This window comes from Balaenoptera physalus, assembly GCF_965194825.1.
Source record: "Balaenoptera physalus genome assembly, chromosome: 10".
NCBI classification, from domain to species: Eukaryota; Metazoa; Chordata; class Mammalia; order Artiodactyla; family Balaenopteridae; genus Balaenoptera; species Balaenoptera physalus.
Window position 1 is genome coordinate 52559433 of NC_138889.1, and position 27681 is coordinate 52587113.

Sequence of the window (27681 nt, forward strand, 5' to 3'; positions counted from 1 at the left end):
TCTTCACAGATACCCTTGCCTCCTACCAATGTGGACTCCACTTCAATTTATCCTCCAAGACTCAAATACCACCACCTCTATAAAGTCTTCCTTAATCAATCTCCAGGTAGTTTGGTGTGCCTATTATCTTAGGGCATTTTTGTAAACTGCAGAAATACTATGTAATGAAATGAAGCAAAGCCAGGTTCTCATCCTTGTTCTACAATTTTGTAAGTGAATGATTCAATTTCATCTGTAAACTGGGGATACCATCTACCATTTAGAATTATTTGTAAGTATCAGAGGAAACATATGTAAAGAGTTTGCGAATGCCTACCATATAGTAAGTGCTCAACACATTTCATTGTTTTATATGCCTATCTCCTCCAACAGATGGCAGAAAAGATTAATCTTGCATCTGAGAGTGCCTGGCTCATAGCAGGTGCCTCATTCATGTTTTAAAGAACAGAGTGATGAAAGACATAGGAAAAAGAAGTCACTTTCTAAAGGCACTTAAGAAATAAAGAGATACAAACTGGAGTTTCTTCATCATTCTATTTATTACATGTATGAATATTAACATCTCATGGCATCCATCTAATTCAGTCAAAACCAACAAAGGAAAAAAGGTTAACCATGTTTCAAATTAACATTCTTACAGATTCCCCTGTAACTTAAAATAGAAATATGTTCATCTGCATTAAGTTATCTGACAAATTTGAAAAATGTCATTTAAAAAAAAAATCACCTTTAGTACTTAAATATAGTTGTTAATCATTTGATGGCATCAGTGTCCAAGTTCAAGAATAAAAGTTGCTTCATTAGATACTTTTCAAAAATGGACATCTGGATGGTTCTCTATAGCTGGAGATATATATATATGCAAATATGTCCTATTTCATTTAAAAATTTTTTTCAAATCTGGCTTTTCAATTTGAGAAAAGTCCTGCAGTGCTCTCACAACCCCCCTCTGAAGGATAAAACTAACTCAGACTTTGCTTCTTTAATCATGGGAAGCTGCTGGAAAAAAATCTCATGTTGAAATTGCTGTTTAATTCCATTTTCACCCAATAAAAAGTACAGAAACACTGTCTTTATTTGATGGTGTGCATAAATATTACACTCCATGGATAGCAAAAATATTTTTTATTTATAATTTACAGTTTCACAAGTGAAAATCATACATTTTTACACATACAATTTCATTTTGTTAAATTTGCACACATCTACAGAACTTTCACACAACAAGCACCTGAAACTGTGCAGGCAGTAGGAAATGCAAATACTAAAATGTATTTATTAACCAAATGATAGCTGAAGGCCCCGCCTCAGCTAGACAATTTATATAGATATGTCTATATATACATAAAAAATTCTTCACCTTCTAGATTTCAACAGCAGCTTTTTTTTTTTTTTTTAAAAAAAAAAGAAAAACATACCTTTCTCATTTTACTTAAACTGACTCGACTGTGTCATTTTCTGTTTTAATTTCAGTGGCTGTTGCTATGCTTTCCTCTGTACAAGCTGGTGGAGTATCAATCCGTTCTTCCTTAACTTTGGGACTTTCACAGGGTTCCTGCAATTCGTTTTTGACAATGTTCAACATAATGTTCAAGGGATTTTCAACTGGTGTCTTGCTGGGAGATGGTGTACAATCAAATGAAGATGTCTACAAAATGAAAAACCCTTTAAGTACTGATTGAAGTTCACAAATATCACATTAAATGACATTTAGTTTTATAAGACCCTTGTATGGGCAAAGAAATAAATATATACCAAATGCAATTGAAAACCCTGCTTTCCCACAAAACATGCCATAATGGCAGCCAATTAATAAAATGTATATTGAGGGACTTCCCTGGTGGCGCAGTGGTTAAGACTCCGCACTCCCAGTGCAGGGGTCCCGGGTTCGATCCCTGGTCAGGGAACTAGATCCCACACGCATGCCGCAACTAAGAGTTCGCATGCCACAACTAAGGAGCCAGCGAGCTGCAACTAAGGAGCCTGCTGGCTCAATGAAGGAGCACACATGCCACAATGAAGGAGCACACATGCTGCAACGAAGGAGACCGCCTGCCTCAACTAAGACCTAGCACAACCAAATAAATAAAATAAATATAAATAAATAAAATGTATATTGAGCATTTGATATGTGCTCAGCAATGAGCTATGGTAAGAAAAGCAGTAACAAATTTAATGACAAAAGAAGCTGATTCAATGATTAGACACGTTTCTATATTTTAATCCCAATATAACCCCCTACATATATCCTGGGATTTGTTGCTCCTAATTTCAAATACCCTAAGGATTTTTTAAAAATACCTCAAAACCATCAAAACATCCTACAAAGTCTAGTCTTTTGATGACCTAAGTATATCTTCCAAACTGCCCCTTGAACTTGTGAAACAAATATTATTTGAAAGTTAAGATGTTCCACTGTTTGGTTTAAAAAAAATGGTCACTCTACAAATATGAAAATTTGAATTTCCAAGGTCAAGAGACTGATTTTTTTTTGTATTTCATGTATGATAATTTAAAAATTATTCCTATATTACATGGCCGAGTGGAGTAAGCAGTAAATGCTACCCATAACTTTTAGAAAATTATTCCCATCGTGAACCTTCTCATTCTCTAGGCCTAGTACTCTAGTAGAAGACATCATCAAGATTCAAATGAAGAGAATACAAGGAATGATACAAAAATTTCAAAATTTAAATCAGACCCTATCAATCTAGCACCAATATTTAATGAACAACCTAAATGCTACATCAAAACTAAGACAGCTCAACACATCAAGATTAAAATTAAAATGTTGCCCAGATGCAAAAAGTAACTGAAAATAAAATTTATCAATGTAAAGGAGAACAAACAGTAACCAAAAAGAACTTACATTTTGATAATCTTCATAACATGATGGATGATAAATCTAAAGCAAAAACAAAAAAGTAAGTAAGTATTCACATTCATATTCATTTCTAATGGACTATTCTGGTATGATTTTCTTTTTAAATTTAAACCAGAGATAAACTATCTTTGAAAAGGCAACGAAAATCATTTGGTCACAAAAACGGATAAAAACAAAATTTTCATCCTGATTTCCCTTAAAACTTCCTTTATATATTTAAGTAGATAACATGGTATGTTAAGACAGAAACAGTTTTGATGATGAAATATAAATTCAGAATCAAAATAGTGTGGTTAGGCAGAAAGAAGACTAACTAGACTCAGAAGATCTAGTCCTGGATTTATCATTAACTAGTTATGCAACCTTTTTTATAAAATGAGTACAGGACCAGATGATTGCTAAAATGCCTTCCAACTCACACACTCTCTCTAAAGTCCAATACCTTAGAAATACCATTTTTATTAAAAACCAAAATAAAAATACAATTAACACTTTTCTTTCAAAGTAGTAAGCTACCCCTATAAAAATTAAAAAAAAAAAATCTTAATACTTCCTTTTAAAGTACTTCATAAAGAGCTGAAAATTACCTTTCCATCTACTCGAATAGCATTTTTTAAATGCCACTCCTCCTCTTCTTCATCCCAGTACTGTTCAAATTGTTCTTGACAAATTTCACAACTCTAAAATAGAACCATATAAAAATGAAGTTTACATAATAGAACACACTTAATGCCATTAAGTGAAAATACAGAAACATTTTGTTAAGTGGAGAAAGGAATTTAAGAGTTTTGTGAAAATTTAAACAATGTTCAAATATATAATACAAAGTAAGATCTAAGGATTTCGCATTCTTCCATGCAAAAATAGTTAACATTTCACAGATCTTGGTCACAGATAAATATGTAATAACTACAGTGGTTATGAAACCCGAAGCCAGATCACAAGAATAACATTGAAGAGTAAAGCTAACGAGAAGTCTCAAAATCATTAAAAGAGGGATGTAAATAAAGTTCTATTTATGATTATTTACTTAAAGGAAGTGAAAGGCATGACCAGAGGTAGAAAATTGAACATTTTTCTTTTACCTCAACTGCTCCTGCTGGTCCAGCAGGTACACTTTGGAACTCCTTTTCTTTAGCAGCCTCCTGAGTTTTGAGCACGACTTCTTCGTGCACCTTTTCAAAAAACTGGCTCTTTGCACGTTCTTCCAGATCAGCTATTTCCTCAAATTCTATCCAGTCCTTAAAAAGAGTTAATTTAAAAAGAGTATATTCATTTGTTTCTAGACTCTTACTGAACACCTTCAATATAATGCCATTTAAACGTTAAGGGTACTTTCTTCTACAATATGCTTTAATATTGATTATTTAGAATTATACCATCTCTTTGAGCCCCATAACTAATAGACAACATAAAGCAACTAATGAATAATTAAGATCTTAACGTTAACATTCCTTTAACTCTAGAGTTACAACTACTAATGTAAATAAGATAAATTTCATGCACAATATCTTACCAAAAAAAATCAGTCATAGAACCTTGGAATTTTAGAACTAGAAGAAACCTGTGTTCTACTCTTAATTTCAACAAAAAGCAAATACATACTCTTCAAATTTTTTTTAATTAAAAAAAACCTTTTATATTCTAAGGGTCAAATTTTATTCAAAAAATTCACTAGTTAGTGCTCAGCAATTACTTAAACTAATATACTTTTGAATGATATAATTTAAAGGCTAAAAGATAGTTCAGAGGCACATGAATTACTTACTGTTAAACTGTAGTACCAACGTCTATGAGTGACTTTTCTGCTTACATCTTTTTCAGTTCTATTTTGTCGATAATGCCAGTCCAAGTGATCTGCATATACATCTGTCTGTGATGTTGTAAACCTCATTCCACAAGAGTAACACTGAATACCAGTATACAGTCGATTTATAACACTATCATAACGTCTGTTTTGTAAAATACAGAAATAATCTTTAGTTTTGATACTGTGGCTGACTTAATGGCCTTAAAAAAAAAAAGGCAATTATAAGTACTTCGGTTTTCTGTATTTTGGTAATGGTGAAGCCATTATTATGTGACAAAATAATGTTTCAGCCAACAGTTGGCTGGAAGAATTAATATTCAAAGATCAATAATATTCTCTAGTGTCAGTGACTCTCTTTACCTTAACTTTGGTTAATTTTGGAACATGGTGTCTACCCTCTTATCAATAGGCCTGGCCCAGTTACTTATTTCCTTCTAGCTAATAATGGAATGATCATCTGCTATCTAATAAGGCAATAGTTGGCCTGTTCTTAGATTAATGTCAATATCAGGGTGGAGATGGCAGAACAATTAGATTTCACCTCTCCAGATCTTCGCGGTTTTAAATAACTCAACTGTCCCACCCTGGTCTAAAGAACAGTGAAAGAGGTACAGAAGAAATAATAATAGTATGGGTAACTAAAAAGAAAAAGTAGAAGACTAGTGGGAAACTGAAGTCAGCAATAATCAGTTTTTTTAAATTCTGGGCTCCCTATCTGGAAAGAAATAGGTATGCAGAATAAGTAAGTGAACAAACAGGGCAGTTATTAACTCCAGAAATTTTTTTAAAATAGTAGAATAAAGCAAAGCACAGTACATAGTACTTTGTATACCAGAAAACAAAATATTTAGAGTCAAAATATTAATACTGAATAAAAATTTAATGAGAAATGGCTTTATAACTAAGAGTTGGGAGGACAGTAAAAGAGCTACCTAAATCTTCACTTTCAGGAAGTCAATAAATTGTCTAAATGGGATAAATCAAGAAATGTAATAAATCAGAAAACTACGTATCTTTTAAGAAATAAAGAAGTAAATGCCAAGAACCATAGATAAAAGAGTTAAGAAATGGTTGCCTTCAGGTAAAAAGTAGTACTAGGAAAAAGGCATGCCATCTTTTATTATAAGCCTTTACTGTAAGACTTTCATTATAAAGTTTTAACTATGTGAAAAGTATCACTTTGAAAAAAATTGCCTTTAAAAGGGTGAAACCCGTATAGCACAGGGGACTACACTCAGTGTTTTATAATAAAAGAATCTGAAAAAGTATATATTTATATATATTATATATATATATATAAAACAATCACTTTGCTGTATACCTGAAACTAACACACTGTAAATAAATTATGCTTCAATTAAAAAAAAAAAGATGAAACCCATTAGCTGTTCTATTATTTTTAAAAGTACTCATAACAATATAATGGATCCATAAAGCAACTGTAAATGTTTTTTATATAATAAAGGCAATAAAAATTTATGAAAATATATGCACCAAATGTTAACACTGGTTATCAGTAAAGTGGAAATTGTAGGTAATTTTATTTTCTTGACTTTATTCATTTGTATTTTCTATAAAATGAAAAAATTTTTAATTTTTTAAATACTAGACTACAAAAACCTCATTTTCTTAACTTCAAAAGCATGAGAATATCAATACAGAAAAAACAGTGATGATTAAGAGAAAATAGAGATAAAAAGGAAGACATGAGTGATTACTAACACCTAATCCTTAAACTCCCTATACTTGCTATACTAAACAGAGATAATAAAAAACAGAAATTTGGGGATAGACTTTTGGCCTAAATACTTGTGCAGCAAACATATTTGAAAAGAAGATTAACAGGCTTCCTTAAGTTTATGTTATGTATATTTTACCATATTAAAAAAGGGAAAACAGGCTTCCTAAATTTTAAAAACAGTGAGAGGGGTAAGACGAATAGCACTAGTGATAATATCCACTGTTATTAAAGTCACCGTCCCTTTTACCTTAGAAAATTAGATTACATACTGTTTCAATTCTTCAATTGTAAAATTGGTAAGATCTGGAACGTCTTGATCTTCACTTTGATCTTCTTCCTCCTCAGCAGGGGGCTGAGCAGCAACTTCATTTACTTCTTCAATTGAAAAGAAACACAACAAATATCTAAAAACCAGTTTCCATGTATTCTTTACAGGGGAACACTATAGTGTTAGAAGCATATGGAGAGCCCCATCTTGCCTATTCAGTGCTCCTGATCTTAGGTTTACTGGCCAAGGAACCTAATACAATTCTTTATTTTGATAAGTGATATAAGGTCTGGTCTCTTAAAAGTCAATCTTCATGAAATTCATCAACATTCTAATTATTTTTTATAAGCTAAAATAATACAGAATAACTAGAAAAAGTCTGCACATGGTGTTTGCAGGAATGTTAGTTAACTGAAACAATGTCCACTATAAAGGTAACAGTTCCTTGTTAGAAAATTTTTTTTTATTTCATTATAAACCAGTTATATAAGTATACCTAAGAATTCAATCACTGTAAGAACTTTTATCATAGAATGCATCATTGTATCATATCATACATCTTTATAACTTAATAAAGCTTTGTGTAGATGAATTACAGAACCATACTTACGTGCTGTAGCTGAATCAGGCTGGGACAATTTGAGAATTCCTGTTTTTAGCAGTTTTGAAAACAATTCATTTACATCCACCTGACTGAGATGATTATCAGGATATGCCTTAGGAAGGGCACCTTTAAAAAAATAACACTCTTAAAAGTAGAACTTAAAGATGCAAATTATACTAAGGATTTTTAAAGTTTTCTTCAAGATATCCTATCAACATTAAACTTAATAAAATCTTGTTAAGATCAGTGTAACTACCAAAAGCTCCCAAAAGTGAACTCTGCATTTATGTCAGCAAACCATGACCTCTTAAAAATATATTCTAAGACGAATACTGAAACCACTAATACTTTATACGCACATACATGTTATCTTAAAAAACCAGTATTACCCACTGTTGCCCAATTAAATCCATGCCAAAGAAAAGCAGAATACTGAGGGCAGAGAGCTTCATGCTCCCTTCTATGCAATGCAGCACCACACACCTCTAGGTCCAACTTTTCACCCTTCCAATTCTCTATTCTTCACCTAACCATATTGGGAAAGGTCGTTTTGCATAGATGAAGTAGGCTACCATCTCTCAGCACAGATTTCTAGGGGAAAAAAATACCTGGAGCCTAAATGGAAGTACTCTTGCCCAGCCCCCCAGCTCCCCCACCTTCTCATAACTACCCAGGGGAACTAACACAGGGAGGTGAGCCCTGTGGCTCAGAATATACCTGCCCCTCTGACCTTTGCTGAATTACTGCCCTTGCAACGCAGTTCAGGCTATTGCTGAAAAGGTGTCATGCTTACTAAGGCTTCAAAAATCTGAATAAATGAAACAAGGATAACAATCTTCTCCTTAAGCTCACTGGTGAGGAATCAATCCAATTCCATATTTTGCTAAGCGCTAATTTAAAAATTACAATTCTTTAACTCAACTATAAAAACAGTATTTTAATATATTTGTATGTCACTACTATGCATCTTACTTACCACACCTCTAGAAAAAAGTTCTGAATCACTAAAAATTCCTCTTAATAGCAGAAATTCAATTTGCATCCACAATACAATACATAATCTCTGCACTTAACCATTGCATACTCTTTACACTTAGCACAGTGCCTTGTATACAATAGGCTAATTAATGTCTGTTGAAATGAAATGTTTGACTACATGAATGAATAAATCAACCTCAACGGTCAATTACAACAGCCACTTCACACAATAGTTTAACATTTACCTTTCATTAGAATTAGCTATTTATATGTCTAAGAATCCTAACTAGTTAATCACATGTCTTCCAGCAGCCAAGTTTAGTGATCAAGAGCATGAACTATGAAAAAAAAAAAAAAAAAGAGCATGAACTATGGAACCAGACTCCTGGGATTCTAACTAGAAATTCCACTTTCTAGTTGTGTGACATGATCAAGTTACTTATCTGTGTCTGTTCTCTTTACCTGTAAAAGGGTAATAATAATTGTTCCTACCTAAGGTTGTTATGAGGATTAAATGAATTAATATTTGTAAAGCACTGAGGTGTTTGGCAGTATATATAATATTTGTTTAAAGAAAAACAGTCAAAGTGAAATAAGACAGAGAAAGACAAATACTGTACGATATCACTTAGACGTGGAATCTAAAAAATACAACAAACTAGCGAATATTACAAAAAAGAGGTAGACACACAGAGAACAAGAACATACTAGTGGTTACCAGTGGGAAGAGGGAAGAAGGTAGGAGCAATATAAATATAGGGGTAAGGGATTAAGAGGTACAAACTATTAGGTATAAAATAAACTCAATGATATACTGTGTAACACAGGGAATATAGTCAATATTTTATAGTAACTATAAACGGAGCAAAAGCTTTAAAAATTGTGAATCACTGTATTGTACACTTATAACTTATATAATTTTAAAAAACCACACAGAGAAAAAAATGAAAAAAAAAAAGCCTCCTAGAATAATGGAAATAAAAACAAAAATAAACAAATGGGACCTAATGACACTTAAAAGCTTTTGCACAGCAAAGGAAACCATAAACAAGATGAAAAGACAACCCTCAGAATGGGAGAAAATATCTGCAAACAAAGCAACTGACAAAGGATTAAACTCCAAAATACAGAAGCAGCTCAAGCAGCTCAGTATCAAAAAACAAACAACCCAATCCAAAAATGGTTGGAAGACCTAAATAGACATTTCTCCAAAGAAGACATACAGATTGCCAACAAACACATGAAAAGATGCTCAACATCACTAATCATTAGAGAAGCACAAATCAAAATCACAATGAGGTATCACCTCACACCAGTCAGAATAGCCATCACCAAAAAAATCTACAAACAATAAATGCTGGAGAGGGTGTGGTGAAAAGGGAACCCTCTTGCACTGTTGGTGGGAATGTAAATTGATACAGCCACTATGGAGGACAGTATGGAGGTTCCTTAAAAAACTAAAAATAGAATTACCATATGACCCAGCAATCCCACTACTGGGCATATACCCTGAGAAAACCATAATTCAAAAAGAGACATGTACCACAATGTTCATTGCAGCACTATTTACAATAGCCAGGACATGGAAGCAACCTAAATGTCCATCGACAGATGAATGGATAAAGAAGATGTGGCACATATATACAATGGAATATTACTCAGCCATAAGAGGGAACAAAACTGAGTTATTTGTAACAAGATGGATGGACTTAGAGCCTGTCATACAGAGTGAAGTAAGTCAGAAAGAGAAAAGTAAATACCATATGCTAACACATATAGATGGAATCTAAAAAAACAGTACTGATGAACCTAGTGGAGTTGGAATGAAGACAGGAATGAAGACACAGACGTAGAGAATGGACTTGAAGACAGGGTGGGAAGGGGAAGCTGGGACGAAGTGAGAGAGTAGCAGTGACATATATACACTACCAAATGTAAAATGGCTGGCTAGTGAGAAGCTGCTGCATAGCACAGGGAGATCAGCTTGATGCGTTGTGAAGACCTAGAGGGGTGAGATAGGGAGGGTGGGGAGGGAGGCTCAAGAGGGAGGGGTTATGGGGATATACACATACATATAGCTGATTGACTTTGTTGTACAGCAGAAACTAACACATCATTGCAAAGCAATTATACTCCAATAAAGACTTAAAAAATAAATAAATAAAATAATACTCTGAGCTGCATGAAACACAAAAAAAGCTTAAGACACTTTCAGATTGTATTTGATTTTCTATGCATTTAGAAACAGGAATAAGAGGTGATTCTCAGAACAGGTTTGGAATTTCATACTCAGGTACCCAATGATGGTGTCTAACTTATCAACCAAGTGAACAGCTGTTTAATTTTTTTCTTTCTTTTAATTTATTTGGCTGTGCCAGCTCTTAGATGTGGCATGCAGGATCTAGTTCCCTGACCAGGGATCGAAGCTGGGCCCCCTGCACTGGGAGCACAGAGTCTTAACCACTGGACCACTAGGGAAGTCTGAACAGCTATTTAGAGAAAAAAAAAAAAAAAAGTCCATAGATCCTGCTACATTATAAAGCCCTTAGAAGGATAAACCTTATTAAAGTCATCCTAGCACAATGCCTAGAATATAGCAAATGATCAGTATTTGTTTGGATGAATAAATGAACATGAGTATATTTACTACTAGGAAAAGAGTGTTTTTACTTTAAATTTTGAGAAAAAACCTTACAGAAGCCAAATACTGAACACTAAATACTTTTCATATCTCTTTAAGTAAAACTTGAAGAAGGAAGGCGTATCTAACATCTCATTTAATAACCTCCAACCCAGGAAATAAGATGTGATTTCCTCTGTGACATTGCTATGCCTTGTATACATAAGCACCCCAAGGTTGTAAAAGCAAAAGAAAACATGCAGGTTTTGTATATTATCTCATACAAAAAAGAGCAAAATTTGCAGCTGCTGCACGCTATCTCAAGCTACCAACTCCAATACAACAAATCCTCTACTCTACAAGAAAAACTGAGTTCTAAAGGAGAACACACCAATATAGCACTTCACAAGTTACATGGTACTTTTGCATATACTATCTCATTTGATTCTCTGGGAAAAAAAAAAATTCCCCGGCAAATCCTGACTTTTATCATATGCTATCTGCAGAGGAAAAAACTGAACCCCAGAGAGGATATTTGCTTATACTCCACCTACCTGTAAAGTAGCAGAGTGGAGATTCTAACCCTGGTCTTCTGACTTTAGACCCCAAATATTCAGTACTTTCCTTCCCTTTTCATTATAGTGAAAACAAAAAATAAGAAGAATACTAATCCTAATTGTCAATCTAGCAATTAAAAACAAAACGTTTTCAAATTAATTGAGTGAGCTTCCTGTGATGATACAGTTTAATACTTAATGCTAGGACTTCCCTAGTTACTTCAGAACTTTTGGAAAACTCTAAATTTGTAAACTTAATAGAGCCATGCTACAGCATGTTTCTGAAGATGGCTGTTTTAATGATTCAGAAATAAAGCAAGTACCACAACAATTTGGTTGAGTTAGCTCTCAATATATTGACTTTCCGGTAATTATAATTTATATACTTCTCATTTTTCACATATTAAAACTAAAACTTTTTTTTTTTTGCCTGCACAGCACGGCTTGAGGGATCTTAGTTCCCCAACCAGGGATTGAACCCGGGCCCTTCAGCAGTGAAAGCATGCAGTCCTAACCACTGGACCACAAGGGAATTCCCTAAAACTTATTTTTAAAGCCCACGTATCTACTATTGTTACTGTATCCATAACAATATTGTTAAGCCTCACCCCACAGATGCTTATCATGGGCATCTAGCTAGGAAATCCTTTTAACATGTTGTGTACAATTATTACTTGCGTGCCCATAAAGACATATGAATGAATCAGCTTATAAGGTGATGTCTGCAGTATTCACTTAATGTTTATTGGATCATCACACACACACAAAACAAAACTTCAAAGTATCAAGTAACTGATATTTCTGAGGTTTGTCACTGACTTCATTTTACCTCAACACAAATGTCACATTCCTACCCTACCCTCTAGCTTCCACCTACTATGTCTCCTTCCCTCTTTTTTGTGGTCTACAAGTCCTGGCTAACCATCTCTAGTTGTAAAGGGGATTAGTATGAATATACATCAACAATGTAAACAAACTCAGAAAGAAAACAAAACATTCCAGTCAGATTAAATTTCTCTAAATTGCGTATGTCCTCTCAAAATTGTCATTTTCTAAAATTGACAAGGTAGCTACTCAATCAAACAATAATTGTCTTTCGAAAAACACGAAGTTCAGAAAGTACATACCTGAAGGATTCTGAACAAATGCTCCAGGATTTTGTGGATGAACTGGCAAAAATTGTTGTCCTTGGCCAAATGCTACTGGCTGAGCAACACCAGTCAGAACCTTTAAAAGAAATCTTGGTTTTAAGAACATCTTTTCTATATTTTTAAGTAAAACTTTAACATTCAAATTACGTTAATATATTCACAGATATCATGAGGCCTGTTTATGATAATAAAGATTTACAAGTGTAACCTGACTAGGTCACTTCACTTCTAGGCTTTCTATAAAAAGGAACAATAAGACCTTCCCTTATATTTTTCACAGAATTATAAGATAATGGATGTGAAGGTTCTTTGAAAAGTTTAAGATACCATGCAAACATAAGGTAGCCAAAAACTAGCTGTATGACCTTACACAAATCACTTTACCTTGCCAGTGTTTTCTCTTATTTTACAAATAGAAATCTGACATCCAGCCATGTGATCTATACACAATCATAATGGCCAGTAAACAGCAAAGCTGAGGCCAGAACTCGTGACCTAACTCCTTTACACAGATGTCAAAAGCCTGCTTTAATTAGCAATCTGAACTCCTTTATGATCATTCTGTTAGCCATCAAACTGAGTTACAAAGTAGACTGTAAAAGATGTTAAGGGAATGTTAAAAAATAAAAGTCATGAAACAAGTACAGTACAGGCATACAATTATTGTATTTGTAGTCAAGAATGAGGTAGGACTTCTACATATTGCTACTATGTAAACAAATGTCCATTTATAAGCCTTCTTCAGTATCCTGTGTGAACCTTCAGTGGTATGTATGCGTAATAAAAACCCCATCAATTCTGTATAATGTAGGAACAAGACTAATTCAAGTCCCATTCTAGAGTATCTTGTCAATTAAGAGTATCATTTCTCTTAAAAACATACAATAGAGTATAAGTCTAACTAAGGAGGCCAATTGTTTTCCCAAACCACTGGATATGGACAGAAGGCTGCTTTCTATCAATAATGCTTCTAACATGCTTTTAAAACCTTTCTTCTTGTTTTACACTTTCTTCCATGCAATGTTACTGTCATAAAATAAATCTGTCCTAGTAAGAAAGTGTCACTACCTGGAAAAAAGTAAATTTAGCCCAGGAGAATTTCAGCAGGCAAGTAAAAGTAGTCATTAATATCAACTGAATTAATCACAAATTATAAGCATATTGCTTTAACACTATTTCAATAAGCATTTTAAAATGTATGCAGAACAAGTTAACATCAAACAACTGCAGTTGACTGGAATGACGGAAAGGTGGTGAAAAGTAGGAAGAGAGGAAGAAAAAGAATTACAGACTGTAAAAGCATAGGCAATTTGATTTTCTTGTTTGTTTGTTAACTCAGGCTAAGGAAGTTCTTAATCAAAGAACAGTCTATAAAATCAGCTCTATGATTACTATAAAGCTCATCAAGACTCAAAAGTTGTACAATGTAGCAGAGGTCTGTGAAACACACACAACTGTATTATACTTTAATACCTTTGAAGCCAAAAACAAAACAAAACAAAAAAACCCACAAAACAAAAAACCATAAGAGGAGGCTATGCATATGTGAAGGCAAGGGGTATATGGGAAATCCCTATACCTCATAGCTCAATTTTGCTGTGAGCCTAAACTACTCTAAAAAATAAAGTCTATTAAAAAAGAAAAGATTTGTTGGGGGGGGGGGTGGAGATTGAGATTGAGAGGGTTCTCTACATCCTGGAAGAACTAAGATCAATTTTGGATTTAAACTGCAAATTTCAGCCCCAGAAGACTCTCATCTCACTTTCCTAGCAGGTGGGGTTTTGAAGTACATTAAAAACTGCCCCCCACAAAAACTTACTAAAAAAATTAAATTTTAAAAAATCCTTTCCAACCTATAGAATAAACTATATCCTGAAAACCTTCCTCAAACACTAGAAACATTAAAAATGGTTCATATCTGCATACAATATACTTTTAGAATAACTATAACAGACTTACCTGTTGAGATGCCTGAATATTTCCTACTGTTATTGGAGCAGGTAAATTGCCAAAGTTTCCAAATTGAGAGCTCTGAAGATTCTTCTCATCAAAATAGTGTCCAGAAGCTCTGTTAAGGGGATTCGAGAAACTCTGGTTTCCAGGGCCATGTGGTCCATTAAAATTTGGTCCTTGAGGTGAATCAAATATTTGTTCATGTCTTTGGAACGGCAGTCCTTGGGATGGGGCATTAAAAGCATTGCCAGGTGGATCATTATATGGGCCAGTCTGATTGAAAGATACTGATTCAAGCCTTTGTGAAGGATGATTGTCAAATCGTGTGCCTTGAAGACCAAGAGGAATATCAAACCTTGATGCTTGCTGGTGTTGTGGACCATCAAATCTTTGAGGTACACCATCAAATCTTGGTTGAACCTGCTGTCCAGGTGGTCCATCAAATCTCTGTGGGCCTGGCTGACCAGTTCTTTCAAATCTAGGACCTGGCTGACCATGTAATCCATCAAATCTTGGCAAGAGTGATGGCTGACCTGGCTGCCCATCAAACCTTAAAGCATGACAACCTTCAAATCTTGGACCACCTTGACCCAGAGGTCCTTCGATTCTCAGGCCGCCTCCTGGTACAGAAGGACCCTCAAACCTCATTCCACCTCCTTGTTGGACTAAAGGTCCTTCAAACCTGATCCCAACCCCTGGCTGACCATGTGGACCCTCGAACCTAAGGTTCCCACCAAGTTGATTATGTTGTCCTTCAAATCTCATACCAGCTACTGACTGACCATGGGGGCCCTCAAACCTCATCCCAACTCCTTGCTGTAGCAATGGGCCCTCAAATCTGATCCCACCTGATGGCTGACCATGAGGTCCATCAAACCTAATTGCAGCCCCTGATGGACCATGACCTCCCTCAAATCTAAGTCCACCTACAGGCTGACCTCGGGGATTATCAAATCTAAGTCCACCCACAGGCTGACCATGAGGTCCCTCAAACCTCAGACCACCCACAGGTTGACCCCGGTGGCCCTCAAACCTGAGACTACCCACAGGCTGGGCCCCTGGTCCTTCAAATCGCAAACCACCTGCAGATCCCTCAAACCTCAGACCAGGGGAACCTTCAAACCGAAAACCACCTCCTCCTGCTTGACCAATAGGCCCCTCAAACCGCAGAGGTGTCCCTACTGGTCCCGGAGGACCTTCAAATCTCAAAGGACACCCACCTCCTAACTGGCCTTGTGGTCCTTCAAATCTCAAAGGGCCACCTCCCCCCATCTGTGCTGGTGACCCATCAAACCGAAGAGAACCTGGTGTAGGAGGTCCATCAATTCTAGGGCTTAATTTATTAGGTCCTTCAAAAATCATCTTGGTTGGGCCATCTCTCGCTACTGATGGCCTACTAGGTCCATCGTATAATGGTCTATCTTCAGCTAAAGCCGTAAGTCGCTGATTTGTATCAAGGCCGGCGAATCGTGATGCTGGGCTATCTACAAATGGTTTATCTGAATCTTCATATCTAGGTCGCTTAAGTGGAAAACGATCATTGAATGGTGATCTCTGTTCTTCTCGTACACCTTTTAAAAAGAAAAAAAATTTATTTTCCCTGAATCTGATAATTTATATCAAATTATCCTAAAATATTCTTCGTATATTCTTGTAAATGTTTATTCAAAAACATCCATAACTATCTCACTTTATGAGAGGGGAGGGAAAAAGACAGCAACAAGCAGCAGGTAAGAGAATGCCCTCTAGAGTCAGATACACCTGGGTAAAAAAAACACCCATTCAGTCAATTTACTAATTATTTGACTTTGAGAGCAAGTTATTTAACCTCTCTGGTCTTGTTTCCTATCTGTAAAATGGGGATAATATATATTTCATTAGGTCATTGTGAGGATTAAATCAGATTACATATATAAAGAACCTAGTAAAGTACCTAACACACAGTTGGCCTTATAAATATCAGCTCCCTTCCCTTCCCTTTGAGGGAAAAAACCGAAACAAAACAAACAACGACAAAACAGAAGTCTGAACAGTCACAAAAATCCATCCCCACTTAGCTTGTTCATTTTCCCTTCACTGCTGTGTGATTCAATAGGCATAATCTGATTTAACTTTTTCTACCTTTAGCAGAGACTTGCTCGTCATGTCTTCTCCGGCCCTCATGGGGTGAAAGATTCTCAGCATAAGTACGACTCCCAGATATAGGAGAAAGACGTCTTGCTCTTTCACTAAATTGTTCTTTTCTGTCAAACTGTGCTCCACTATTCCTACTTGCATGTTTACTTTTGGATGGCTCACATTCTATTCCAGACAACAAGGCATCAGTCAAAGGGTAGTCAAAAATATCAGGATCTAAGAGATCAAGTCTTGGAAATGAATGCTGAACCTGTGTCCTTTTCAGTTTTGCTTTATGTTCATAGTAGGTTAATTCAGCATCAGTTAAGAGAGGTTTCTTTTTTAATCCACCTTTATTTTCTTCTGTAGGACTATCCCGTACATTGCATCTATGTTTACCTTCTTGATACTGAAATAGCTGTCGAATTTGATGCACAACAACAAGGAACTCATCCTGTGTAATTTCACCAGATGCTAAACGTTCACTCGTCTGCATAGGGGTGATAAAAGGAAATCAATATTTTAAATATAAAAAGTACTTACAAAAAAACTTATAGACAAAAGGAGAATAATGACTACATGGGAGCACAGTAGCTACCTTTTGAAGTAATTCTCTTTTGCTTGCAAGAGTTAACTCTTTAGGAATCTGAAGATTGGCATCTACGCTTAATCGATGCTGCTGTTTTGGAGCTCGAGGTGACAAGATTCCTTTAGTGCTTGACCAGCTCTCCCTATGCCTTAGATGAGGAGCTTTACTATGTTCATCACCCTGTTGTAAACTGAAACCATAAAAGCAATTATGTTACATCATAAAAAATTTTTAAATACTCAGGACCATATTTAAAGATCCTTAATAGGATCTGGCTAAAATGAATATATGTAACCATAAAAGTTAATCTAAAGATTAAGAGCACAAGATTTGAAGTCAGGAAAATCAGATATGAATTCTGATTCTTGCATGTCCTGGATGTGCCACCTTAGGCAGATTAGTTAACCTTTCTAAACTTCAGTTTCCTTATATGTAAAACAGCAATAATAATGGTACTTAACCCACAGGGTTTCAAGAATTAAACGGGGGAAAAAAGTACTAATTATATCACCCAATAAACATTATCCAATTTTTAAATCAACACTGTATTTTTAAATGTACACATTATTCTACTCGATTAAAAATGTTAACAACCTACCTTTTATTTTCTTCCCAACCAGATTTCCATCTTTTGGTAGACTTGGAACTTTGCCAATTTTCTACATTTTCCTTTGGTTCAGTGCCTGACTTGGTAGAATGTTGATTTGCAGTTTCTTGTGGTCGTTCCTCTTCAGTCTTTTTTATTCGCCTTGGATCTCGAACATCCTGTTTAGTACTTCTCTTCGCATTTCTTTCTTCCCTGGAAGGTGGTGTAAACTCTTCCATATGTGACTGCTTAACTCCTGACTGGCGAATCTTCCCAGCTTTGGGTGTTGAGGTTGGAGACATACTCCTTTGCCTTCGTTTGGGTGACCGCCTGTCTCTTCTCTTGGGAGAATGTATAATCGGTGATCGAGACTTGGGTGATCGTGATCTTGATCGCTTTCTAGTACTCGATCTCCCTGGTTTTGTCCCCGGTTTTTCTGATTCTTCCGTTACTGTATCCTGTTTTTGTACAATGCCATTTATGATTTTATTTCTACTTCCCACCAGTCTGTGTTCAGATGATTTCATGTGTTCATCTTTATCCTTTTTTTCTGCAGTTTTTCTCTTCTCTTTTAGATCATCATCTTTGCTATCAGTCTTATCCTGAATATGTTTTTTTAATCTTGGATCTCTCTTGCTCATATCAGACACCCTTGCACTTTCAGATTCTTGACTTTTCAAGTCTTTCGTGTGGGATAATTTGTTTTTCAAAGGTGACGGTGATTTAGATTTAGATTTGGATTTAGAATCTAATTGGTCAAGTTCTTTCTTGGTTATTTTTTCACCTGATTTACTTTTTTCTTGCTTGGATGAATTTAGTTTTTCAGAGGGTACAGTTTTACTTGTCTTAATATCAGACTGGTTCAATGTGTTCATTAGGAATTCCTTCCTGTGACTCTGATCTTTTCCATGAGAAGAATGTTGACTCAACCTATTAAGACGGGGATCCCGGTTAGTTCCTTTCATATCTTGAATTTGTAAGGATGGACCTGGACGACTTTTCTCAGGTTGCACAGGAACCTGATGGGGAGCTTTAACTGCCATAGGGGGAATTTGTGAAACATGTAATTTGGATGGTGCAGTTCCAGGACCTAAGTTGGATGTCTCCTGCTGAACACTAAGAGAAACTGCCTGAAATACAAGATAAACGTTCATGTTACAACTGTAAAACATTCAGATTATTTGTCAAGAAACCGAAAACTAAGGAATATAATGCTTTATTCAATAAATCCATTTATTCAATACCATATTTATAGTGTATACTTCTAGTATTTAAGTGGAGATTAAAATGAAAGGAGAAAGGTCATATACAATATTTATGTGGCCTGTTATTTCTTACTAATCCTCTACTTTGGGGTTTTATAACTTCTAGGTAGAATGAAAAAAAAAATCCTCCCTCTTCCTAATTATTCAGAATTCTGGGCCACACTGATATTAAGAAACTACTAAATAAATCACTGCACTCCAGCTGCACAAGCATCCAAGTCTTTCCAGGTAAATTCTAAGTCATAAAATTTAGTTCCTCTCAAAGTGGCACTGATAATGCACTCATAAAATTCTGCCTTCCTGTACTTCCTCACTCTCAAATAAGGTCAAGTGCTAAGTAATTAAGTAAAATAGCTTAATATAAGGTTATTCATGCACAGAAATACATAATCTTCCTGGTCTCCTTAATTTTGTGATGGCTTTTTTATAGCCTTCTAAGGAAACTGCTAAGGATTTCTGCTCATGAAACATAAGCTCATTAAATATTAAAGACTAGGCAAAAACATCTGCCACAACACACCTACCATCTTGGAACTGACAGTACATCCACATGATATAATTTTTAACAGAACTAAGGGACTATCTTATAAGACAGCAATCTAATAAAAAGTATTTGAAAGAAAATAGTGCAGTTTATATTAAAGTGACTTTTACAATAAGGATATACAAATTTGGTCTAATAAATACACCATAATTTGCAAAATAAAAGTGGAAAAATTACACTATTAATAAAAGTAACATGTGAATACAATTCAAATGCAAAGTAATTCCATATCCATCAGAAAACAGGTTTAAAAATACTCAAAATGCCAAATCTCCTCTACTTACCAGTTGTGCCTTAGCTTGCTCTAGCTCAAGCTCCAGCTTTTTCTGCTGAAGTTCTAACAACTGCTTTTGTTTTGCCAGTAACTGCTGCCTTATTAGTTGCTCTTGGGTAAGATTCTTTTGTATATCCGGAACAATTGGAGGAGTGGAGATGCTAGGGGAACTGACCACTGTGCCAGGTGTTGAAGACTCTTCAGGCTATAAGAAAAAATAATTTGTTTACAAAAAAAAAATCACATCTAAAAAGGAAGCAGCTAAGGGGGGAGCTAAAAATTATCAGCTTCTCTCTTAATAAACACTATCCATAATCTTAAATGGCCAATCATGTTTAAAAGCACACAGAAAATTTTCAGGAATTTAAAAACCAAAATAAATGTTATGTAAAACCTAAACAAGGAGAACATTTACTTTAAATGTACTGTGAACCTGAAGGTGGAAATTTTTTTTTTTTAATTAAACTGATTCAGCACAGGGTATTCTTGTTACTTTTATCTGGCAAGAAATTTTAGAGAAGTCAAAATGTGACAGTTAAAAATATTAGTTATATACCATTCATGTTAAAACTTACCGATTTATTTAAAAATTTAGGATTCACATGGATGCTAGATGTATTCACATTGGGGGGCAGAGGTTTAATAGGCCAAGCAGGATCTAACGAATTGACTCTGACATCCAGGGCATAAAGTTTCTTCAAAGGGAATATTTCATCCCAGGTGGAACGTAATTTAAATAAACTTTTTCTAGTATTTTCATCCACCTAGAACAACAGAACAATTCTATGGCTTGTTAAGTTACTATAGGATGTTTTATATATTAAGTATAATGCTACATAAATCTCTGTTCTACTTCACATATAGCACACATACTACTAATTCGTAAATATATACAACAGTAATCATTTATTAAAAGTACATTTGTTTGCAGATGTAAAGTTAATAAAGAAATTTCTGTCAAAAAAATTAGAAAAATTAAAGTCATTATCACCTAGCCTTCATGAAAGCAAACAATTAGACGAGTCTGAATTTTTAGAAGTACAAAATGTTCCCAAATATTAGGGTTTGACACAGTATTCCTACTGTTACTTTCACTCTGGACAAAAATATAATAACAACTAGAAAATAGTTTATCTGATGACTTAAATATTTTAAGTTATTTACATTTAGTACAAAGTTAAACAAAACTATCTAACTAATCTCCTGCAATACTATATGGCTGGTACCTATGAACAAGCTATTTGTGGTGTGAAAGGCACCTGAATAATTGAAATTCACAAAATCTTACCTACTGATGAGCTTTAGTTTTATATCTTATCTGCTCATGCTTGTGATGGGCATAGTAACAAAAATCATACTTCTTAAATTAGCCATCAGAGAAAACTAACACTTGGGAAAACTGAGTTAGAGTTCTAACTTTAGAATAATAAAGCCTTGACTATATTCGAGTCTTTAGATAATATTTACTACAAGGTCATTTTCATCACCTTCAGTGTTAAGGCCCAGTAAGAGTCAGTTAACACTTTCTACCAAACACCCAAATGAATTTGAACATACTGAAACTGAAACCAAGAAATTGGTTTAGTGCCCCAATTTCTATAATGCAAAGTTGACTTCTCCTTAGATTAGAGTCTCAGGTAAGCAGTATTTAGCAAAAGTCTACAATACACTATTAACAAGCTCCATAATTCAGTTTGAAATACAGCTTTACAAATTTCTTCTGCATATACTTACTTAGCAGTATTTCTTTTCTCTAAGAACTTAACGGGAAAAAAATTCCTCAAGTAGCCACTACCCATTTTCTGTTCTAACAAACAAGTAAAATCTGATAGTGAGGAGTTCTTTCAAAATAATCCCAATTCTCCAAGCCTGACAACTGTAAGAGTTCTCGAGACACAACAGGTGCATCTACTAAAATATAAGAACCACCAATTTTTTGTTAGGAAACAATCTTTAAACCCAAATATCTTATAAATGCCCCTTTTATCAGTGTGAAAGATGAAGGCTGACAGGAAAGAGAATTACTTCAGCAAATCCTTTGTCTTCCTCAACATAATACTGTATTAACCAAACTACCAGATACAATGTTATGAAAGGAATTTACAATCTCTAGGTATAGAAACTAACAAGCCTTTCTTCTAAACACTAAGAGGGGCCAGAGGTGGGGGGAAGTATTTCCAAAATAACCTAAAGCAATTCACTGATCCACCATTCATACATACCTAGAACATTCACATAAAATATACTTGAACAAAGTTAACAAGAGGAAACATTTCCAGAAAAAAAAAAAAAAAATCACAAGTTTCAGGCATCCATCACAGGTTGACACACACTAGGATTATGCTTTTTCTTTTTCTTTTTTTTAAGACAGAAATAGTCAACATCCTAACACCAGAAACCTAAACAATGAAATTTGAAGTACTCTTGATAGCTTCAGATCTTTTTGCCCGTATTCTAGTGACGAAACAGATCTTCAAGTGAACAAAGTCAATCAAAAAAATGAACTTCTAAAAGCAAACACATCTATTTTTGAATGGATAATGTAAAACACCTAGAACCCACTTTAAATACGAAACACTAACTTTAGCATGTTAAATGCCCAAAAGAATAAAACATTTCACCACCCAAGAAAACCCAACACAAAGGCAAGTATTTATTTAATCAGGAACATGTTTTAAAAATTCAAATGTTTCTAAATGTATATATACCTTTTCAAACACACAAATAAATGTTGCAACTAGATTTTTAGTAAAGGCAGTGAGATACTCTCTTCCAACATTTTTCACGATAGAATCCATAAGGTACATAACAGGAAGCTTCTCTGAGGAGGGAGCCTGAAGTAATAAAAAGAAACTGAAAAGTTTAGTACAATGAATTGCCAACAAAGAACTACTTTTAAAAGTGAGCATTTAACGTACAATACAGACCTCAATATTTTGTTGATATTAAATACTTCTGAATCAATATTAACCTTTATGAAATTTAAGTGTTCAAGGTCTCACCTCTTACAATGATCTTTAGCTGAGCATACAAAATAAGCTCAGAATTACTGGAAAGAAAAAACATAGTCTCTAGTACCCTCATTTAACACTCAATGGAATTTCAGGTTCGTATAGTTAAAAAACAAAACAAAACAAAACTGTGTTTTAAGTGGCAAAAAAAGGGGGAGGATATTTTCTGTAATCCAAGTGTAAGCTTTGTGACCCACATTAACTTATGATGATGTACCTAGACTCTATGAAAAAAAGTTTTCAGACTTCTGGCAGAAACCCTAATTTCCATAGGCATATTTTATATGTTAAAGTCTATGAACCTTTTGTTACCTGTAAAATCATTAGGATTACTTCTCTATAATCCAATGAACAAAAGAAATTAAGTACACTTCACATATGAAGTTAATGGCAAAAAAAACACTTTTAAACTTGCACATGAACATGCAGGAAAGTGCAAGCTGTTACTGATACAAGGAAAACTGGATGGAGCAGCCGCTGAGTCATGTAAATCAGGTTGAACTTGACTCTGGAAACCAGGATTTGTCCTGAAGATTTTCTTCACAGCAGACTCTCCGTCGAAATATTTTTCCTCTGACACGCAAAAACCAGGAGTTCTAAATTTGTGCAGGGCCAGTGTGATGATGCCGATACAGGCGGCCCTTTCCAAAGCAAAGAAATGTTGCCCCAGCTCAACTGTAACGCCTACCCATCACTGGCTTTTAGAAGGCACAGCAAGTTTCCAGAAAGCATCAGCAGGTTCACAGACTTGTTGAGGAGCATTAAGACACACCACATAAACTAAGTGTTAACTCCCACTCCACAGGAGTACCCACGATTTAAAAACGAAAAGAAAAAGTAACCCCATTTACCCTTCCCACGTGTATAGGAATCTTAACCCTGAACAACACTTACCCACAGCTACCTGTAGCCAGGGTAAGCTCAGAGTTCTGCAGTACACAATGCCACCATTATTTCACAAAACCAATTGCCCATACAAGTGTGTGGAAGTGCTCTTGCTTCTGATAACAACCAAAGTTGACTAAGGAAAGCTTTGAGTAACTCTGTATGAAAGTTTTCTTTTACAGTACTAATAAAAGGGTTTCACAAGGCTATTGCATGTGGGTAAACTATTAAGTACCAACACGTCAACTGCTTTATTGCTGTGTCTTTATCTTACCATGTCATGTTTTATACCATTTTAGTCATTGTTGTACTTATGAAGATAAACAGGCTCTCTTTAAAACCAAAATCTGTTCAGTAGGCTAACTTTTTATTGTACAAGTGAATTCTTATATGTAGTATTTTTTTGCTACTACTGCCTCATGGAAGGAGTCAAGTAAGTGTGAATCCTTAAGTTTAGTAATGCTGAAACGCTAGAGGATAAGGACACAAACATTCACCTCCAGAAACACAAAACCAAGCCAGTTTGCTACGAAATGACAGAAAAGCCCTCCCCTCACCCTCAACCCCAACCCCATTAAATTATTTCCCCAAAGTGACTGTTACATCTTTTCCTCAATCTGGCTTTACAAAAATAACCAGGAAACGTGTGCCAAAAAAATTTCAGCCGTCTTTCATCAGCAAATAGTCCATCTATTTTCACCACTCTGTGTAGCCACACACAAATACAAATTTTAATGTGGGCACTATATTCAGCATTTAATTTTCACTTCTGAAAGTCTTCTGGATCCATTAAAAACCAGCAAGGAAATGGTTCTTTGAGTGACAACCTGAGCTGCTAAATATTAGGCTCTGTGGAATATTAGTAACCCCAAAAATACTAGGTAGAATTTTTAAAAATCAATGTTATTTTTTTAAAAAACGCAAGTGCATTTTTGTTTTTTTTTAAAAAGGCATTTAATGTTAAGCCTTCGACAAGGCAAAACTAAGATTTCATGTCCAACATGTTTGTTGTATCAATAAAAAGGATGTTGAGTATGAGGAATGCTTCCTTTTAAAATCTCATACTTTAAAAAAAGAACAATAGCTGTTTCACACAGACATTCACAGGAAAAGGTGAATAAGGACTTGTATTTTAGCTGTCAGACTGAGCATGACAAATTTGTTGGGCCCTAAAAAAAAAAAAAGAAAAACCTTACTTTTTGTCCTCTTTAAGGTATGAAAGGACCACCTGAAACCGTGTATCTTGTGAACAGATTTACCCAAAAGAGTGGATGGAACCTAAAGAAGAATGAACCCAAGTCACTTAAAGACTTTTGTTTAAAACACACAACCACGTAGATAAAAATAAGTCTTGGAAACAAATTCTACACCTTACAAAGGTAAATAAAAAAGACAAATACATATTTTATATGTTTTATTCACAAATTTTATACCAGTCACACATTTCAAAACCATTTATTAAAGTCAGACCACTCAGTTTTACACTAGACAGAAAGTGCCTCTAAACAATATATTGGTGGTTGTTGTTAAAGTGGCCTTTTAAAAGGGGTTCACTCTGCTAAAAGGAGGCTCATCCTGATCATTTCAATCACTAACAACTAGAAAAAAGCTAAACCATAAGTACAAGCTTCAAAAATAACTTAAAACGTAGTACTGGGAAGCTATTAAAACTCATTACGATAACTAAGTTTAACAGTAACTTTACTTAAATGACAAATCGCTCCCACATGAATCCACAGAAGAGGAGGACTACAGGGAAATATAGGGTGGCAGAGGACCACTGCTGTCAAGGGGTGAAGCAAAGCACGTCTTCACTTTCAGGGAAGGAAGGGAGGAAAAAAAGAGAAAAGGAAGAGGAGGAGGAACTGAACTTTTCAAAAAAAAAACTACAAGTACTTGTTACCCAGTGGGCCAGTTCTCCACCTACAGGTTGGATAAGATCTCCTCCCCACCCCCTCCAACCCCACCCTCAACCCCAATTTCCCGTATCTGGGGGCAAATGAGACCCTCCGATAGGAGAATACAAATTATATCTAGCCGCCCCCACCCCAAAATGGGGCTGACGGGTGTGAGCAGCTGCCTGGCTGGCAGGGAATGGATTCTCCTCTCTTCCCTTTCGCATCATGTGCTTTTCAGGCGCCATGTTGGACTCCTAACAGGCGGCTGCTCCACTCGGGGCCAAGGCCCTACTCCCACCCCCCAACAGCTCGCTCCCAGGTCCCCCTTCACCTCCTTCCAACCCCCAGAGCACAGTTACCCAAAAGAGTTCGGGGCGGGGGTACGGGGGGAGAACCACTCCCCACCATCCCAGGGGGTTCAAATGGTTTTAACTCTTACTTCCCCACACCACGAACTGCCTTTAATTCTACCCCCCCCCCCAAGAAGGGCTCTATTCAAAGCGTGTGCGGCGGGATACACGATGCGGTGGCCTAAATAGGGAGCTGGTAAGCGGAAGTGGGACTCCACCCTTTATCCTCCCCACTCCCTCCCCCCAAGAGAGGCCCACGCTCGAAGCCTGGGCCAGAGACCGAGCCTGAGTTGGAGGGGGTAGGGTTGGAGAGGAGGAACACCGTCCCCCTTTGGATAGAAGCGAGACCTGGGATGAGGCTGACACTAAAATCAGGGAGTATTAGAAGAATAGGAGGCTGCGGGGTGTAATAAAAACCTTGGCGGTTTGGGCCTCGATGAGAGAGACGATCTCCTTGGCGAAGGGCAGGTTCTCCTCGGCTAGAATGGTCAGCATATTGATGTGCGGTTTGCTATTGAAGGTCAGGTCTTCGAGTGATGACTGATAATCCCGACAGGCGTCCTCCCGGGCCCCCGCAGTACCGGCCTCGGCCGGCGTCTGCTCTGACATTGCGCCGCGGCCCCCCTCCGAGGTCCGCCGCAGCTGAAGCTGAAGCCGCTCTCGATACCCCGCCTCCCTTCCGACTCCTCTTCCTCTCCCCGGGTCTCGCGGCTCCGGCTTCACCACATGCTGACCGCGGAGGGGGGTTGGGGGACGACACGGGGGGAACCTCGGGTATGAAACGCCGCCCTCTCACGGGTGATCTCCGTCCACTTCCAGCCGCCACCGAATCTTCTTTCTCCACAGACACAAAATGGCGGCGGTAGTGGCAGCTCCAGCTCCGAAAATGTCTGTGCTCCCAACCGCTGCGTCGTGCGAAATGAGCTAGGGGAGGGGAAATGTGCGGTAAAGGGGCGGGGCCGTTGATAAAGCCAGGCGTGATTGGCTCGCCCTGCCAGGTCGCCAGCCCCGCCCCCGGCCCTTCCGCTGAACGTTCTGACACCACCTTCTTCTCGGGATCCTACCCGGGCTTTCGCAACACCTACTGCTCAGAAGTGGGGTGGAAAAGACGGCCCGTCTCATTGGCCGATTCATAAGGCACCAGTCTGTCATTTGTTACCATAACAACCCGTTCAGGGCGGCCAATAGGCCTGGGGAAGGCTGTTTCCCGAGGCCCAACCCAACCAGTTTAAGGGGAAAGCTCAGTCGTCCCCTCTTCTACCCTCTCTCTGCGACGCCCTAGCCGCGGAGCCGCTCAGTCAATCATCTTCCCTTCCGCCTGCTGGGCCGCCGCCACGAGGGGTGGGGGCTGAGCCAAGCGGAGGGTTTCGACCCGACCCGCCCCCCCCCGTCGCCACTCACGACTCAGGTGCTCTCGAGAGCCTGGGCGGGTCCAGCTGCTGCGGCCGACTGTCCTTCCCGGAACTGAGGCCCGGAGGGAGGCGCCGGGTTCACCCGGAACCTCGGGAAGGGCCCCTAGAGTTGGCTCCAGCACACTGCTTCCCAATTCCACAAACAAAAACACCTAGGCTGGCGCTCTGGTGTTGAACCCCGAGGAA

The 27681-nt window shown here is 36.7% G+C and overlaps 1 protein-coding gene across 4 annotated transcripts; it reads right to left on the reverse strand.

Annotated features, from left to right (window-relative positions):
* Positions 1–520: 520 nt before the first annotated feature.
* On the reverse strand, positions 521–27594 carry PCF11 (PCF11 cleavage and polyadenylation factor subunit). Of its 4 annotated transcripts, none has more exons than XM_082410112.1 (17): positions 27485–27594; positions 26501–27007; positions 22648–22773; positions 20515–20703; positions 19950–20144; positions 17869–18986; positions 17280–17460; positions 17081–17171; positions 14573–16137; positions 12590–12689; positions 7314–7433; positions 6705–6810; positions 4653–4836; positions 3970–4125; positions 3472–3564; positions 2870–2905; positions 521–1648 (listed from the first exon to the last, which is right to left on the reverse strand). In XM_082410112.1, exons 2-17 carry the CDS (start codon positions 26690–26692, stop codon positions 1433–1435), a joined length of 4668 nt encoding a protein of 1555 aa, XP_082266238.1. In that variant the 5' UTR covers positions 26693–27007; positions 27485–27594; the 3' UTR covers positions 521–1432. The 4 variants fall into 4 exon arrangements, with proteins under 4 accessions (XP_082266238.1, XP_082266235.1, XP_082266237.1 ...); XM_082410109.1 differs by having other exon boundaries at positions 16688–17171; XM_082410111.1 differs by lacking the exon at positions 20515–20703 and having other exon boundaries at positions 16688–17171.
* Positions 27595–27681: the final 87 nt, after the last annotated feature.